The sequence below is a fragment of the Temnothorax nylanderi genome, unplaced genomic scaffold (genome assembly GCF_030848795.1).
Source record: "Temnothorax nylanderi isolate EJ_2023f unplaced genomic scaffold, tnyl_v1.0 TNYL_tig0278_pilon, whole genome shotgun sequence".
NCBI classification, from domain to species: Eukaryota; Metazoa; Arthropoda; class Insecta; order Hymenoptera; family Formicidae; genus Temnothorax; species Temnothorax nylanderi.
In genome coordinates, this window is record NW_027249340.1 from 51075 (window position 1) to 69430 (window position 18356).

The 18356-nt window shown below is 41.2% G+C and overlaps 2 protein-coding genes and 1 long non-coding RNA gene across 3 annotated transcripts; 1 reads left to right on the plus strand and 2 right to left on the minus strand.

Moving 5' to 3' along the window:
- Positions 1–1382: 1382 nt before the first annotated feature.
- On the minus strand, positions 1383–2866 carry LOC139780441 (endocuticle structural glycoprotein SgAbd-8). Its single transcript, XM_071719065.1, has 2 exons — positions 2775–2866; positions 1383–2325 (listed from the first exon to the last, which is right to left on the minus strand). The coding sequence occupies exon 2, from the start codon at positions 2322–2324 to the stop codon at positions 1926–1928; it is 399 nt and encodes a 132-aa protein (XP_071575166.1). The 5' UTR covers position 2325; positions 2775–2866; the 3' UTR covers positions 1383–1925.
- A 2336-nt stretch (positions 2867–5202) lies between these two features.
- Positions 5203–15186, minus strand: Cpr14 (cuticular protein 14). Its single transcript, XM_071719057.1, has 4 exons — positions 15010–15186; positions 9121–9254; positions 7633–7907; positions 5203–5629 (listed from the first exon to the last, which is right to left on the minus strand). The coding sequence occupies exons 1-4, from the start codon at positions 15169–15171 to the stop codon at positions 5625–5627; spliced, it is 576 nt and encodes a 191-aa protein (XP_071575158.1). The 5' UTR covers positions 15172–15186; the 3' UTR covers positions 5203–5624.
- LOC139780429 (uncharacterized) lies at positions 13086–16189 on the plus strand. Its single transcript, XR_011720235.1, has 3 exons — positions 13086–13223; positions 15311–15442; positions 15597–16189. It is a non-coding gene; the product is annotated as an uncharacterized lncRNA (long non-coding RNA).
- The last annotated feature ends 2167 nt before the right edge of the window (positions 16190–18356 follow it).

An 18356-nucleotide genomic window follows, 5' to 3' on the forward strand; every position in this document is an offset into this window, starting at 1 on the left:
AATTTCGCATTTGTCAAAATATTAATCTGAACGCGCGTTAGGATGCGCGTATCGGCGACACATCGGCGATTATATCGCCCGGCGACTCATAATGTTTATTAATAGTACCCATAAATTCGATTATCCGGCCTCGATTAATCCCATCTATCGCAGTCTTATTTGCGCTCGCGATTCAACAAATACCGATTATGATCGTGCCGTCGAATCGAAATTGCTGCCGCAATCAAGAAACATGATTCGCGGAATTTATAACCGAATTATGAAGCGGCCGCTTGGTATTAATTATCAAATTAAACGCGGTGGCGCGCGAGCGAAACACATGCATATATATGTGTGTGTGTGTGCACCTCCGTAAACAATTTAACGTTATAATTGGCGTACGTGAATATTTCCGCGGAACGAGCAGTCCGTGTTTGTTTACGCGTGCATTCTCTTTGACGTCTATCATTTTAAATTAAAAAGGAGTCAGGGATCAAGGTAAAAATAAAGAAGAAATAAATTAAAGAACGGAAAGATTGAAGAAAGAAAATTGATTAGTCTATTTATATTCGCACGTTTGACCTAGGTGAGCACCTAGTAGTGCGGAGCACCAATTACTGCATAATTGCTGTAATACAATACGTGCATGATGTGTAAACTGTGTACATTATTTATTAATTAAATAATGTCAGGCTAAACAGAGAGACATTTCTTAGCATTTTTCGAATTTCTTCTTGATTCAATTATTAATTTAATTTACTTTTACATTTTATAAAAATATTAAATTTTCAAATTATTGGGACGTAAATAAGAACTAAGTAAGTTATTATATACGAAAACGTATATAAGAACTTAACTAAGTTAATGTTAAAACGATTCATAATGCGCATTTTACCATTAGCGTAATTACCCTGTTGCTTGAACTGTCTTGCTACATTATCTCCAGTTTCGAGAAGGCAGCGTAGTCGACAGTGCGACAGCAAGAACTCTCGCTATCATTCGCTTACATAACAATCTCTATCTTCCTCCTTCACCGCAATGACCATTTTTGACCCCGATTTTTCTATTACCGCATAACCGTCTGTCCACATTCAACTTGAGTGAGTTTGCTAGTCTCACATCAAGTAGCCGCTCTCGGAATATTTTTGCGAATTCTTTAACAAAGTAGGTGAAGAAAGCGGCTGTACGTCGCGAAAGGACAAATATTTGTTCCCCCGACTATTAAGAAAAGTGCCTCCGATGTCGAGAGGCAATGATGTATTTAAAAAAGAAAGATCCTTAAAAATAAATACCCGATTACGGATCTAGAATGTTTTCATAACGTATGATAATTTTTTTTTAGGCACATTCGAAGTAAATGGATAAATTTGCATTGGACTTGTAGATTTTTATATTGCTGAATATATGGGAATATATCTGAGATTTTTTTTATTAACTTACAAGATTTCTGCTCTTAAAATCAATATAACTCTCTCCATTTCTCTGTATATCTGTTATCTATGATTAATCGGATTAATAGAATTGTTTAAATTATAGTTAACTGGAATAATTGCGAATTGAAGTAAACATGACAACACGATATTTTCCAATAATATAATTGACAATTGGCGTTTATTTATTAATAATCTCATACAATACACATTAAACAAGCTGTTATCAATTTTAATGATTTTATAACTGAGTCTATCTCCCTATAATAAAATCTTTCAATATCGCATTTATCCCAAACACAATTCAATATCACAATTATCGTAATTGATTGCACGTTGGATACACTTAAAACAGAATATAACATGAAACGACGTCGACGAGGAATCGGGACGAGGAATTAAATCTTCCTTCGGTATACGAAATTTTTATACGAACTTGTCTTTTTACATTCGATGTCAAGCTAAGCATACGCGGTACATGATCTTTCAACGTGTCTGTAGCGAGAGGTGCATCAGTTACACTTTGTTTCTATCCTCCTGGGAAGGGTGAGCGGCTATCCAGTCGAGGGCACGCTGAATGGCGGGCGGAATTGCCGGCGGGGGCGGCGGGGTCGGCAGATGCGCCCCTTGGAAAACGGCGCCATTCTCATCTGCCAGCCAGCCGAGATTAATTTTCTGCCCGTCGGGCGCGGTCCACGACGCCGAGCCGCGTACCTCCTCAGCCTCCTTATCCTTCTGGCCAGAATTCTTCTGGACGCCCTGCTCCTCGAAAGTAATCCCGTTGGCGCTCTCCCATCTCAGGAAGTAGCTACCGTCCGGGCTGATGTCCTGCTCCTGCCTGATGATGGCTATCGGCTCATTTGCCGCCGATATTACTGCCGCCAGGCTCAGCAGGATAATTAAATGCGGATTCATCCTGGGGTAGGATCGAAGATAGATTAAGGATTCGTCTAACGCTCGACTGTCAGTCGTGGATCTGACGTTGCGCGCGTGTAAATCGGTATTAAAATTTCTATTATAAAGTTCAACTTATACCACTTTCTAACAAAATTCATGAAACAATAGAAAAAATTTATAAATGCAACATCGGAAATGAAGAAAATTATAAACTTGTGATTTACGCAAATAAGACTTTCGTTTACCTAGTATTTATTTAACGTATTGAATTTTTTTTTGTAATAGCTGTGTACAGGTGTAATTTAAAATCGTAAATGAGAAGTGCATTGCAAACAATTTCGAAACTTTCGTTGAAGCTTCTAAAATAATTATTACAAAAAAGCGATGCAACTATAGCGATGCAAGAGCGATTGTAATAGCGCCGTTTGAGATTTGACTGACAGAGGCGGACTTCTGCGCGACTCTTACCTCAACTGCTTCGTTTTCCAGATATTGCGTGCACGGTACTACTGACGAGCGTTTATCCGCCGCGTCCTCCTTTTATAGATAGCAGTGCCCTGTGCTATCGGCGTATTGCTTCAAATGCCACGATGATACCGGTTCGAACCTTTATTATAGACCGCTGCGCACCGCAAAAGAAAACCCGTAAGCCTTTTATATACCCGCTTTTGTATTCCATAAGACGTCATATCGCGAGTCGGAATTGGAAAAGTTCTGCGCTTCTGTCGCTGCGATTTTGTCACCGCCTCGTTATCATTACTTTATTACTTGCTACCATTAATGTTTCAAACGCGACGATTATTTTTTTGGGTTTCAGCAAGAAAAGAGACGTTACATGAGCGAAATCTTACGTGCGATTAAAATGGAAATTTTCAAAATTTCCTTTAAACTTTATAACTTTCAGATTAATTGAAAAAGTTTAACATGTCGCAATTGTTTCGCGCGCGTTTCCATACAAAGATGCATAAATGGAGTTCAAGTACGTTGCAAATGCACGTAGTGTTTTAACCTTTGAAACGTACGTTGTATATCCACTCGTTTTTCCTCGGGATTCCTTTCGCGATCGATGTGCATCGCGCTCGGATGATTTTTTATCGTTAACGCCCGACAGCTGCGACATACGATGGGTCGTTAGCTCGTTTATCCCTATGCGAGTCCTTTTGTTGCAATTTTCGTATACATCCAGCTTTTTTGCGGTCATTTATATTCTTTTTATAACCGCGCCTTTTATTAAGCGTTAATCAAGTGATATACTGCCGCTCCCATTTCTTAATAGTTCATTCGCATTTATTGAAATATGCTTCTCGCACATTTATTGTTGTTTTCGGAAATATTAATTTAAAGGCAACTCACATTTCTCTTTCAATTTTTTGTCTTTTTCTAAAAATAAACAGAATCGAGAAAAAGATATAGAAATTTATTGGGGATGAGACAAGTTTTTCAGACAAATATTAAATTTTATATAGATTTGGAACGGCAAAGAATATATTTGGAGAACTACTTTAAAATTGCTCATCAATTCTCAATTTGAATCGATCCTTTTAATTGATTCGAACTAAAATATTACAATAAGTAATTTTGTGAGAAATATTAATTATTAATCATTTATTCTTTATTTAAAATTAATCAATCTTATAAGAAGATAATTTGAAATAGCTTCTGCAATAATCAAGATGGTTTGTAATGTTGAACATTAAAAACAATGTAATTATAATATTTGATACAGTCTATTAGATTTTTACATAAGAATGTATGAATTATGTAAATATGAGCCGCGCATATCAAGTTACGACGAAAAACACACAAGCTTAACGAAAGCGAGATAATCGAAACAGCTATTTATTATCGAAATGGTGTAGGTAAATGCGATGTATTATCGCACCGAAAGAATTATGTCACGTTTATTGAACGTTTCATTTTAGCGGTTTTCTTCGATTGCTTGCGTAATGCAGTTTCATTACTCACTATTGAATTACCTTGTCAGTTGCCATAAATGTACCTGATACCCGTAACAGGATACGCATCTCGTAGCGATATTTCGCAGAAGGATCGTTAAAATCGAAGCCGGAGATTTCTCGCGACACTCTTTGCGATATAATAGTACCGCGCGATGCGAGTTATCAGTCTTTTTATTTAACACTCATTGTTGGAATGAGGCTCGTTGGCAGATATGCCAGGCGCGCGCGCGCGCGCGCGCGACGATGCAACATTCACTCCTGGAGGATGGGCAGATTGAAAATCTGCACGAGGCAAAATTGCATAATAACGATGCGATGCCGAAGACGTACTCGCAGTTTTTAACCTTTCTGCGGCTCGAGAGCGAGCGACACGAAGAGGAAACATTTTTACGGCGTAAAACACGCGCGCGCGCGCGTGCTTCGCCCATTATTTAACATTTGCTTATATACTTATGTCGTTTTACGGCCAATGTGAAGCACATGTAAAGCGAGGGCCTCTCCTCCGCGTCCTCCTCGTAAAATTACCCGCGCGCACGCAATTCTAAATGGCTGATATCTAAATAACAGAATCGGGAACAAGCTCTGATCAAAAGTGGCTCACAAACTATTCTAAGCGCTTACGCCATTTTCTTTCTCGAGCGTCTTTACAAACTTTACTTCCAGACTATGTGATAACAAAAATAAATCCGTAAGACTACGGGAAAAGTTTTAATATAAGATAGTAAAAAAGAAATAAAGTTTTAGAGAGTAATATAAAATTCAAATTTTATCGCGGTCTGTTAAATAAATATAAAAGAATATATATAACATTTGAAGAAATAGTTTAAGTTTAACTGAATTACTGGTGACGTCGGTAGTGTTGTTCTAGCAGAAAAGAAACGGGGAGGCGGTGGAAGATAGAGGTGAAGCAACAATAGTTACAATAAGATATTTCCAACTTGGGCAAAACGCTTTTATTTATATACAAAAATCACAAGTTAAGTATACATATATACTATTAACGTTCGACGCACGCGTTAAACGGTTCGCACGCGCGTGTCGTTCCTCGTTTCTTGCGTGCGGAGGCGGCGCGCGTGCATCGGGGGCACGGGCATCTCTCTCCCTCGGTGAAACTGCTTGAACAGTGCGCTTTATTTTTTTTTTTTCATCTATACAAGATAAGATAAAGAATCATCTCGGGAGTACATAGCTTATTATATATCGGTGTCTCATGCCTTGTCTTCGTGTTACGTTTGTATCCTAGATTAATATACCACACTATATTTATTTTTATGTGTTTGCGTTTCGAAAGCTCGGGGTCGGTTCTGTCCATGGCAAGCTGGCTCGGAATCAGGTCACGTTTGAGGTAAAGTTGGGCTGATTAACCTGCAACAGAAGGGAGAGATCGTGAGCGTGAGGAGGAAACGGCGCCTGAAATATTTAACGGAGACTCGGTAGTACGGTAACATAGTTACAGGTAGGTAGACACTTTATTATGTGTATCCTGTGTATATGCGGACAGAGAAATCCGTGAGAGCACAATACAAACGGACTACGTGGAATGTATTTTGGTAAACTATAGATCGACGATATATAAAGTATCTCTAATGTCCATTTCTACAAGTGTAAATTAACTTTAATCTCGGTTTATAACTTACTTCTTATCTTCTTCTTATTCTTAGAAGTAGAATTTCTAATTTTAAGAATAAGAAAAAGTTAAAAAGTAAGTTAAACCGAGATTAAAGTTAATCTACATTGGCAGAAATGAACATAAGACGTAACTTTAAAAGAAGTTAATAAATACAGAAGTTAAAGTATAATGTTTCCGTCAATGCTGCAATGCAGATTAACTTTAATCTTGGTTTAACTTAAACGAATAACTTAAACGATAAAAGTAAGAATATCGTTTTCTAGTTCTAAGAATTAGAAAAAGATAAAACGTAAGTTGAACCGAGATTAAAGTTAATCTACATTGGTAGAAATGGACATAAGGCACGTACGTATAGTGGAAGCGAGAGAAAAATTAAGTTTATATAGAAGGGCACCCGCGATTACGTAACTTTTAATACGTGCGCTATTCTAAAAAGTATTCGTTTCGCGCTTCGCGTATCATGATCTGATTCCAAAGGGGACTTTTATTTATCGACGAAATATGGAAGTCTTTCGGGCATCAACGACACGTATCGCCCGTAAGCGGAGTAACCGGATTTTGCTCCGTAAAAGCGGTTAACGTACGCCGAAATTGTTTTCGTTCCCGGTGCTCGGTCGCCACAAAGATATTTTCGGTTCACCGGTGCGTCCGTATTCGAGCCAATTTCAATTTCGAGTTCAGGACCAAAGTGAATTAAACGGTGCCGCAGCGAGTCTCGGTGAGCTACTGCCGGCCGCCGAACTGCGATTGAGTAAACTGATTTACCCCTCTCCCGCCCCGCCGCTGTTTGTCGGAAACACAGAGGACGAGGCGTCGCTTAACGCACAGGGAAATTTAAATGGCTGCTTGATCAAAACGAGTTGCGGGAGAGGAAACGACGATCGGGATCGCCCGACGTAAATCAATTTCGCGGCAGAGGATCTGTCGCGGACTTTTTTTTTTTTGCCGCCCGGCTTATCCCCCGGAAGTCGTGTGTCTCCCGTCGTGCGGTAATTCGGTTACTTCGGTCAACCGTTTGCCGTTACGCAGAAGAATCGCACGACGGAATTTCGCCCGGCGAGCGACGGGAAAGGGAAAAACCGCGCGCGGTTTAATCGTCCACTCCAGACGAAGGCGCTTCTTCCAATTACGAAATTAATTAAACCTCCGGTCGGGACACAAAGAAACTTCATTTCTATCACGCAGCGCCATGCGATCACGCAAGCGATATCCCTCGAGGGGTAGAAACGCTGTTTCAAACACCGTGCCTTTTGAAGTCGCACACTTGATTATTAATCCCCCCCCCCTCCCCTTAATTGTGTCCCCGAGCTCGCGATAAATTTTGTACGATGACATGCGAGCATGTTTTATGATCTCGAATATTTCTCGTATATCGGTCAAAAATATTTCGTTTTCGCTTTTGAAAATAAATACAACTTGGTTACACGGATTTTCTAAAAGTTCCCGTTTAGCCCCGTTTATTGTCAAATATATTAATTGAATGTTAAGAGAAAGATTTTTTGTTTAATAATATAAAGAGAAACACAAGATCGTCATGATATGTCTTAGTAGCCTAATACTATTTCTGCGTGTAAATTTTTTAATGTTCATGAGTCTCGAAGTGCCTTTTTAGTGTCAAAACCGAGATATCGACGAATGTACTACTTGCGTAAATCGTATAATAGTACGTGACGCGAACGCACAAGTTTGGAACTTCCCATTATTTAATTGATATTTCATTATTCATATTGAGTCTCACCTCGTCCCGGTGGTCTCTGACCGCCGTCGTCCTCCTCGGGATGAGCGGCGTTCCATTCGAGCGCCCTTTGGATCTCCGGCGGGATGGGCGGCGCCGTGGGGAGGTGGGAGCCCTGAACCTGGAAACCGTTCTCGTCCGCTAACCACGTGATGCTGACCTGTTGGCCGTCCGGAGCTACGTACGAGTCCGAGCCCTGCGAGACTACCGGCGTCTCTTGCTCCACTTGTTTCGGCTGGCCCGATTCCTGATGGCTGATCCCATTGCTCGTCTCGAAGCTGCGGGATAGGCGAACACGTGACACAGCGATAACAACATCAGGAAAATCTTTTTAATTATTGACATAATACGAATCTTCCATGCTATTACTCTCGCGAGAAATTTAAATAAAGAAATGGAAAAAATAGTTTAAAAAGCAAAAAATATATAGAAGTACAAATCTAAGATTCTTCATTGTTCTTCGCGATAATTATATACAAAATTTTGAAAATTAAATATTAATTCTATAAAATTTAACTTAAAAAAATAGATAAATACATAACATACATTAGTAAAAAATGTAATTTGAGATATTTTATTGTATTAAAATATTTTAATATACAAAAATTAGAAAAGTTTAATGTTATAATAACATATTAATTTAATAAAATAATAATTATTATAAGAATAATATATAAAAAAATTTAATTTATATTTAAAAGATGATCCTTTTACTCTATTGGAGTGTATATCTTTACTACTAAAACAAGATACTCCGCGAATGCAATTTATATAGCTTGACAACTCAATCAGAGTGACAGACGAGAACAAACCAAATTCTTCTGTCATCGACGATCGTTTAAGCGATCGATTGATGAATGCATCCGCAATTTACGGATTCAAGAGGCGTCACGCGGCCTCGGATGGTATTAGATGGTACTAAAGAGAGAAAATAGACACGGTCGGAGGAGTCCTCGGCACAGTAGCGAATGCTCCCACTCGCGCATGACAATGGAGTTATGCAGAAGGCAGATTGTCGTGGGCGACAATTGGCAGCCGCGCCGATAAACCGGTGCCATATATCCAGGTACCTGATGCATGCAGGTACCTGCCGACCATCTCCGTATCGATTGTCTTCCTCGTGTACGATTGGTAGGCGAAAAGGATATGAATGTCCGCGTGGGTCGCGCGGAATGATCACGTTACAAAGGCATTTTTCGCGAAATCACTGATTCGCTAATGACAGCGGATTCGTCGACGATGACATAATTTCTTGAATAATGGAGGGAAAAAATTTTAACGAGATACCGTTCATTATCTCGCGGTGTTTGCTTCGCGCTCAATTAAATGGAGCATTATCTCTTTTAAGTAATTAATGGAGCATTATATTTTTGAAATGATTCTCAGACAGTGCTTGATCAAAAGCGTTTGAACGCGAGACTTATTAAAGCTGCATTAAATTACATATATTGAAAATATACAATATATATATATATCGACATCGTAACTTACTTGTTGATATAATTGCCATCGAAGTTGACTTCGAGTTGCTGAGATGTAATTACCGCATCCTTATCAGAGCCACTTGACGGTCTTTGGGGTGCGCTCAATGTACCTGTCGTACAAAGTACGACCGCCACCAACACCTGTCAACAATTATTTTATGTATCGATTGTCCAGTAATACTCTACGAACCAGTAGAATAAAAATTATTGAATTGTAGGATGGGACATTGTGACAAAATTTTAGAGAAAATCGCATCGTTTGCAGGCGCATATGTGAGCGCAATAAAGCTGCGTCAAAAGTCGCAGCTGGAACTCATGGAATTTGAACTTATCGCGATTTGCGAGCATGGAAAATCTACTGTTACCACACTGCCGCGTCATATAGTCGCGCGCGTAATGTCGCTTTAATGCCCCACTGCTGGCCAGAGCGTGAACACGAGAGGCGCATGGTTTTATTATCGCATCGAACGAGTAATTCCCGCGGTCGCTCACAATCATGACGCGTTGCCGCAACGAAAATCGTGGGATTTTTGGGAGGACAAAAATGACGAGACCGAGAGAAAAAAAGAAGTCGCGATCCGTTCGATTACCGGTCGCGTCTAGCAATTCGATTAATCCGCGAAATCTCTCGCAGGTCCCTTCGAATTTCCCGAAGTCACGAAACTGATCGACAATAGTCAAGATCGAACCTTCGAGTTTGCGCGTTTCGCTTGAGAATAAACGGGGACAATGGCACGTCGGTCCTCGACATCGCAAAACCTTTCGGCTTGTGTGCTCGAATATTCATAGAATTCGTGAAAGTACACGCGAAATGGGTCGACCGTGTTGTATACGTGCGCGGGGCACGGTTGCAAAGGGCACGATATTGCCGAGGACGATAATGCTTAGAAACTGCACGGCGCGGTTACGTCAGTTGCAAATGACATTATGAAATACGGCGTGTAATGACAGGACGAAAGTGGTGCCGAGCAACGCGCCCGTTTTTCTCATAAACGCGCGGAGTGAACGTATAATTTCATTCACGAACTTCATCAGAGGCTTCAATCCAGCCGGGGAGGAAAGGGTGGGAGGAGATGGAGATCAGAAATCGTCGTGTTACAAATGTTACAAATGTCAACTGTTTCAATTTGTTTCGCCGTCGCTTCGTTGCTTCACCTGTTTAAAATCAGAATTTAAAATCGTAGAATTAAAAAATGTACAACTACATATTATATAAAATTGCCTAAGTGCCCTAAATTTTAAAATTGAGGAGTATATGTCTTACGAGCGTCGGTAAATTTATAATTAAAGTGTTATAAAACCCCTTGTTTTATGTTTTATCTTGTTTATGTTATTCTAAAATTTATTGCTTTTGCATGCATAAGTTTTAAAACTAACTATATTTACGAGAAAATTATTATCTATTAGATATATAGAGCAAACTATAATCGTCTTCACGCATACGCTTAGGTATTCATTTCTCCCCCGTTCGACGCGGATTCGTTAATTTCAAACTCGCGCAGTTAATTCCAATTAATAATAGTCGGCTCTGCGGATTTCAGCCGAGCCAGATTTTTGAATTTCAATTTAAACACAGGCGAGTGCCACGCGATGAAACGCGCATCAGAGGATCGTTTCGATTGATTTCCCGTTAATCGAGCAACGAGCGATTAAAGAGCCGTCCGCGCAAAGCTCGTTGGATTAACGAAGCTGTCACGTGCAATTTACAATAGTCCATGATTTTCGTGCATCGCGCGCGTTAATCAAGCGATAGAAAATCACTGGTGCATTCGCGAGCGTAATGCACAAGCGGGGGAAAGGGTTATCAAATCCTCCTCAGTCACCGCAATTTTCGTAACGGAGGTTCACTCGAATCTGCTGTAAAGTAATAACCAATTCGCGTTTTTCTTATTCCTCGAGAAAAATCAGGATTGAAGGATTTGAGAATTCTAGGTCTTTTGCAAGCATCTCGGCGGGATAATTAAAATCGTTAACCGGGAACTTTACAGAATGAAGCTTAATCCTTTCATATTCTCCATCCCCAATTGAGGGAGATCGATACTTTCGACGAGTACGAGGCGAGCGCGAGCCTGCTTTTGCGGCCACGAACTTTCGTCGAGAAAACTACTTATGCAAACGTGCTCATATCGAGGATCGACATTTGCTTTCCCGTTAACCGGCCAACCGGAGACCGCTAATTGCCTCTCGATACACGTAATTTCGAGGGAGGCAGAAGGTCGACGTTGTTAATGATCGTTACGACGCGTTACGTCTTGAGGTGCCGCGAGATTATCTAATCTTCTTCTTCTTTTCTCCTCCTCTCTTTCTTTTCGACCGGTTGCGCGAACGCCGCGCCGCGGGATTGTTTCACGCCTCGCGCTCACGTAATTGTTATAACTCGGCAAACGAATCGTTATCTAAAATGCTAATTATTATCATTATTAAGTGACCGAGAAAACGACGGAGTGCGGAAAATCTCCGTGGACGAGACGCGGCGAGGAATTATCGTCCGATGACGAGACGTCGTGTTGAACCACCGCACCGGTTCTATGCAACGTGCAATAACGTGGCGAATTATGAAAGGAATTGGGGGGAAGGCAAAGGCGCTTCTTGCCTCCTAACGTAAAGTCGCGCGGAAAATGCACGGTCGTTTGAAGCGCGTCCAACGTTGAGTACCTCGCCGTGACCGATTTTAGCCGGCGAGATCGTTTGCGAGATCGATAGCGGCTCTCTCGATGTCGTTTATCATTCGACGGCAAATCGAAGTTATGTATACCGCGTGTACGGCGAAGCGAATTCAAGATGAAAATCGAGTTCTCTCGAAGAAAGTTCTCTAACGCGGTTTATAAATAGAATTCCGCTCGAGCCCTTCTCGTTGACGAGACAGATTCGAGAGGAGCGAAATACCTCTCGAACCTTCCATTCGCGCGCGAAAATTTGGTATAAATATTTGGCTTGGGATTTTCTTCGAAAACCGAAGAGCTGATCGGAATTTCATGTTCGCCCTCGGGACGAGATATTCGAGATTGCTAACAATGTTGATCTTTACAACGTGCTTGATTACGTTGTAACGACGGTAATCAGGATTCGCCTTTCGTAAGCGTGGACGTAGCTGTAATTTGAAAACAATCTCTCGCGATGTGGCCGATTGTGTTACGGGATGGTAATGAAATATGATTAGCGAGATATGAGACGGTGATTTTTCTGCGGCGCGCTGCGCGCCGCCTTCGTTGAAGATTACCGCGGAAATCGATATACTCGATGAGCTGACATTGAGAATTCCGATTTTAATGACGCTCCATACGTACGAGCGAGAACACACGGATATACGCTTCCGCTGCGTAACGTTATTAAATGCTGATCCGCCTTGAAGGAATCTGCACGTCTACTGATGTTTACACATCGCATATGCAAACTGTTTGCATGCAATTAGAAATCTCAAGGTATCGAGTTGAATATAATTTGCGAATTTTTTTACGGAAACCTCTGTGAAAATTTCATAATCTAAGTCAATCTAAGACAAATATAAAACGTATCCAGTATACACGTATTTGGAATTTGAATTCAAAGACACATAATACAGCGTCTAATTTTGCATAAATTTTGTAACGTTATGAAATAATCATCATCACCGATAACCGTACGAGAAACGTCCGTCGAGTTATTTCTTTCTCTCGATGACACAGACCGTCGAGTTAATGTGCGTACGCGTACCGAAACTCCGAGAATGCGCCGGCAATTATCATCTGTAAGGAAAAAGGTGTCGCCAAGGAGCGTTACGTGACATAACGCCTGTCAAGTGTCCCATTCGTTACAATGGCAATTATATTCGCAATTCCACATTTATTCGGCATGCGTGCGCCGCATATTCCGCTTGCGTCACGCATCGCGAAGGATACCTCAAATGGCTGTTGAAGTTATTATTACCTCGCCCGGCGATATCCGGGCGCAGTGTTACGGAGCAACCCTCCCGAGTATGTAGAATAATGTAGAGGCGGCCATTGGGGACATTAAAGTCGCCTTAGCATAACATAGAGCCATCAGGAGTAATGCGGAATCACGAATTAGACGGCGAAGAAGCAACGACGACGTTGCAAGAGGATGAGGAAACCGTAAAGAGCTGTACGCGCGGTAAGTAGCGTACGAGGGATGTACCTCTTGTCGCGACGACGAATATATTTTCATCTTTTTTCTTATTTTGGAGGAATCCGTTACGACAAATGGAATTTAATTCGATCGTATGCAAAATTACACGAGAGCACTCATTTATTATTACACTACGTCCGACTAAATCCCGACTGTCTGATACCAATCTTAGTTTTCACGCGTCGTGAATATTGATTTCCGTGCCAGACAGAGCCGGATTTAGACGTTAAATGCAAGATAAGAATATACTCTACTATATCTCGGTTGAACGCGGCCGCGAATCCGCGAAAACGTATTTTGACTCTCGCGACTCTATTCTTAAGGCACAGAAACGTTGCATCAAATTTCGAAGCTTCTCTCCATAACAAACTTCCCGTATCTTCAAATTGAGGAGATAATAATATTTCAGTCGCGACGCGAGAGAGAGAGGGGGAGAGAGAGAGAGAGAGACGCGTTTTCTAAAATTTTCGAATGTCGGTACAGCGATTCCCAGGTTTTAAGAAATTTTTCTCTCCCCGGCTCACGATCCGTCCTCGTGTACGACGCAGACATATATGCGCGCGATACGTCGCTCTTTAGAGTTGATAGCGCGCACGGCGTATTTCATATTTACTAATATACGAGAGCGCGCGGAGCCGGAAAAATTGCCGAAGTCGCGCAAAGTTTATCAATTCATTTCCGCGAACGATTTTCCCGTGAAAAATTCCGCTGATATCGGATGCGCGAGCCGAGGAATATCGGAGGGGATCGTTTAAATTTATTCCCCCGAGCGACGAGCCAGGTAGAAAAAGGGAAATACGATAGTCTCTTATAATAATTCGCTGAAAGAGCGATTTAACGTTCTCCATTACCGATAAGCTTGCAGCTCGCGTGCGACGCGAAATGAAATCTTGTTACACTAATCGTTCGAGACGCGAGACGCCTTTTTTCTTATAGATTACGGATTACTGACTGTGCATCATGATAATTCGCTTCAAAAATATTGAAAGAAGATACACATTTGCGAGGAGTAAAAAACTGCTTCAGAAAACGTTTAGAATTTTTAAGCATCTTTTTGAACCGTTTGTATCGTTTTGAGCAGATATCAAATTTTAACAAGAATGAGAAATGTAATACTCGATATTCATCGCCGATTTCTGTCATCTTGAAAACAGCAGATACTACGTACGTGTCGTTCAATCCTTTTGTCCGAGCGATACAAATTACACGATACGCGTAATATTTTCAAATCTATAGGCAAACCTATGGGCAACGTTCAATTAGCGTAATTGATAGCTTATCGCGGCAGGCTTAACCCGGTTGCGAAACGATGCTTTGCCGGGAGCATCGTTAATTATACGAATGCATAACGTCAAAGATGTGCAACGAGACTTGCGCAACTCTTGAACGTCTCGCCAAAATGTCATCCCATATCGCTGCCGACAAATCGCGTGCGAGTTCGAAGGCGTCTGGTCTGGTCTGGTTCGGTCTGGCCCGACTTAAACTAATCTCATGACTGCGGGACGTCTGCTCGCCCGAGGGACCTGACATTCGTCGTTACCTAACGTCACCTCGCAAACGCGTTTCCGCGTAAGATTGATGAGTCGAATTTTCGAGGCAAATGTTCTCCCATTCTCTCTCTCTCTCTCTCTCACTCTATCTCTCTCTTCCTCTATCCTCTCCTCTTTCTCTCTTATTTGCACTCTCTACGTATTCTTGCGAAGAAAAGCCCGCTCGCGAACAACGATATTGGATACCCAACTCGCGACACTCCGGCGAGTAATATGCCTACCTTAATAGTGTACATAATCTCTGTCACACGGGCACCGAGACGATGAAGAAGAGCTTTGCCTGAGATGCAGATGGGTTGGTGGTGGTACTTGTGCTTCTTCGTCAGACGCTTCGGCTCTTTATATACGCGACGGTGCCAACGTGGTGCAGTGAAAGGGGTCATCCCTGCCCTCCTCTTCACAATACACTTCTTCTTCTGACCAGTGCATCTTCGGAAAAATGCTTGGGATGAATCAGGAGTGGAGACTCCGTACATTTTTTTTTCTTTCTTCCTCCTTCATACGTTCCCTCTTCTTCTCTAGCTTGTCGAGATCCCCACCTCCCGCCCCCTCCACGTGTCGCGCGCACGTGAACGGTTCAGGTCGATTCCGGTATGCTTCTCGATCGGACATCCGGCCCGTGTTCTTCGCGGAAGAAGGAAGGCGAGACACAAGGTAATCACGATCACTTGTGATTTTTATATATTTTTAATTAACAATTGATCTGCAGATATTAAATAGTTAGATAAACCGAATTAATTTAAAAAATACGTCTGTAGAGACAATGTAGAAACATAATCTTAAGTATATTATTTGTGAAACATTGCAGTTGGAACTCCTAAAAGACGAGCGCATTATTACTCGTTATTAAAATTGTTTTGGCTACGACATAATAAATAAAACTCAATGTAATTTTTCCGCAACGAAAATGTCAAGGAACCAGACTGACATTTTATGCATTAGACGTCTCAACTATTATCAACCTACTCATCGTAGATCGATGTCATTTCTGCGATTCGAGACGATCAACGGAAATCGCGTTCACTCGCGGCGTGCACGAGATCGTACATTCGCGATTCCGCGAAGTGGAGCAAAGTACATTGCGCTTGGAATATACGTGCAGGGATGCAATGTCTAGGTCGATTACGGCTACATCGGCGTAGCGTCGCGTCGTGGAAGCGATTTCCTCGCGCCATTCATAACGCCACGACACGTAGCGCGATAGCGCGTCAGGGTAATGCATGCACGCGGCAAGCGCATACTTTATGCGCGCGTGTCTAGTCGCTGATAAGCCGCTTGTTGAATTCCACCTACAAATGATAATCCTAACACGGTCTGCGCGTATATTTCTTCGCGATGACATATTTCGTGTTTACCTGTTTCTATATGTATATATATATATATATATAATATTTAACAAACAATTTTGATAATAATCACTGTAACACATTATATATGTGTTTATATGTCCCATTTATATATTTTATTTCTATTCTTTTGTTATTTAAATTTCATTTTAAATTTTCTTCTTATAAATTTAAACATTTTTCTTTATATGTATAAAATAAATAAATATTTATAACAGTAATATATATATAAAATATATAAGTAATTTACAACAATAATATAAATATAAGTGTTATACATTTTCCTACGTTTGTTGTTGTTATAAATTATATCTTCCTTGTGCGTATGTTTTAAAATTAATAACATTTTTAGATATTAAGATATACATATAGGTACTACATATCTTATTTCTTATCTTTTCGTGAGTCTTACGGTTGAGTTTTTGAGGTCGCATTTATGACATCATCATCGTGTTGAAAGAGAGTACGGCAATAACAGCTTGCCGTTTTCAGGAATCGCAGAAATCAAAAGATTATTGCGCAGTATACCGCATGCCGCGCTTCAACGCGCGCGTGTCAATATTCTTGGAAATCGAAATCTTCACAGCTCCGTACGGATGCGGTCGTTTACGTATATACAATGTTTCCCGTTTCTTTTTTAGTAATGTAAACGCGTCCAATGTTGAGCCGCGTGTTGACCTTTGCGATCGCTATCGGCTACTTTCGACTTTTACAATTATCGCCAGATCGTAAATACGTGAGTGGATTATTAAGAAAAGCACAATGAGAAGAGGCGACAAGTCGCAAAGAATTGCTAACGGCGCGCGCAGCAATTGATCGTATCATTTCACAGCAATTTCGTGTTATCGTTTTGCTTGTTTGTTTTAAATTAAAAGCAATTTCGAGAATTGTTATCAAAAATATTTGTAATAAAAATCACACATTTCAAGATATATAAAAAAATTTGTATGATAAAATATAAAAAAAATGTCTATCCTTTTTTATATAGCAGAGCTAGATAACTTTGTTAATTTATTGAATTTATTAAATGTTGTTTAGATTAAATTTTATGTACATAAAGATTTACGGTTACAATATTTTCTCGCAATGTTTTTCTATAAATAGAAAAGATTAAGTAAATCTCTCAATCATGACACGGGAGATGGCTGACTCCGAAACGGTTCGTTCAACCCTGACATTTGCCATTCGGCGTTCCAAAAAGTCCGGTGATTTACAATTTTTGCGAATTGCCAGCGATTTTATTCGTCGCAATTCGTTTTTACCGCACCGGTCCTTGAAACGAATTACGCTGATCGTTACGCATTCCTCGTAATCTTTTCAGCTGCGTCTCAAGAAGTCGCGACCGGGCGAGGGTGGCCATTCGATTCCCAAATGTGCAATCTGCCCGACATTTATCGTTCATATAATTAGGCGTTTTGTTACGTTACTCGTACGGTAACCGCGCCCCTTTCACCTGCTTGCGCGAGTATTTGCGAGCTCTCGCTCTCCCTTTTGACATTTTCGTAACGACGCGAGGGACCGAGAATTTCGCCGATCATCTCATCGACTTCTCGCGCGCTACTTAATCGATATCGTATCGGCCCGGTTCTTTTTCCTGGAAACGTCGTAACGACCCAGGAGCGGAAAGTGACGGGGAAACAAAGTTTAAATTTAAAACTGTCGCTTATTGCGCGAGAACGTAATTGGACAGAAGTTTCTTATTCTGTTGGGAAATATACTTTTATTTCCGCGTTTATCAAAATTAGATTACGCTAGAGTTTCACTTATCCAACAGCCCCGGGAAAACTCTCTTCTAAATTTTAAGAATCCGCAGGGATCACCAATTTCGGTGCTGCGACGCGACGTTCCCGCGGAGAAATGCTACGGATGCTTATCGGTCGTGTATCGAGTGGCATCGAACCATCGGTTTCTCAGGTACACGTAACAAGCGGGTATAACGTCGAAACAATCGACAGGCAGATATTGTATGTACGGCGCATCAAAGCAGCAGGCACCTCAGCAACACCGCGCGCGCTTTGCGTAATTTCCAGTCATTCAGTGCCGCGGTGGTCCAATGAACGCCTCCGCTGCATTTAGCCTCGGTACACTACGGTGCCCTTATCATTTTTTCGTAATCTCGCATGAATAATTAACGCGTGTAAAACGGCGTTTTACTTTTTTGCGCGGTGCCTGGCGGCCTAGCTGGACGGGGAACGAGGGTGGATCCTCGAAAAGCCCTCGAC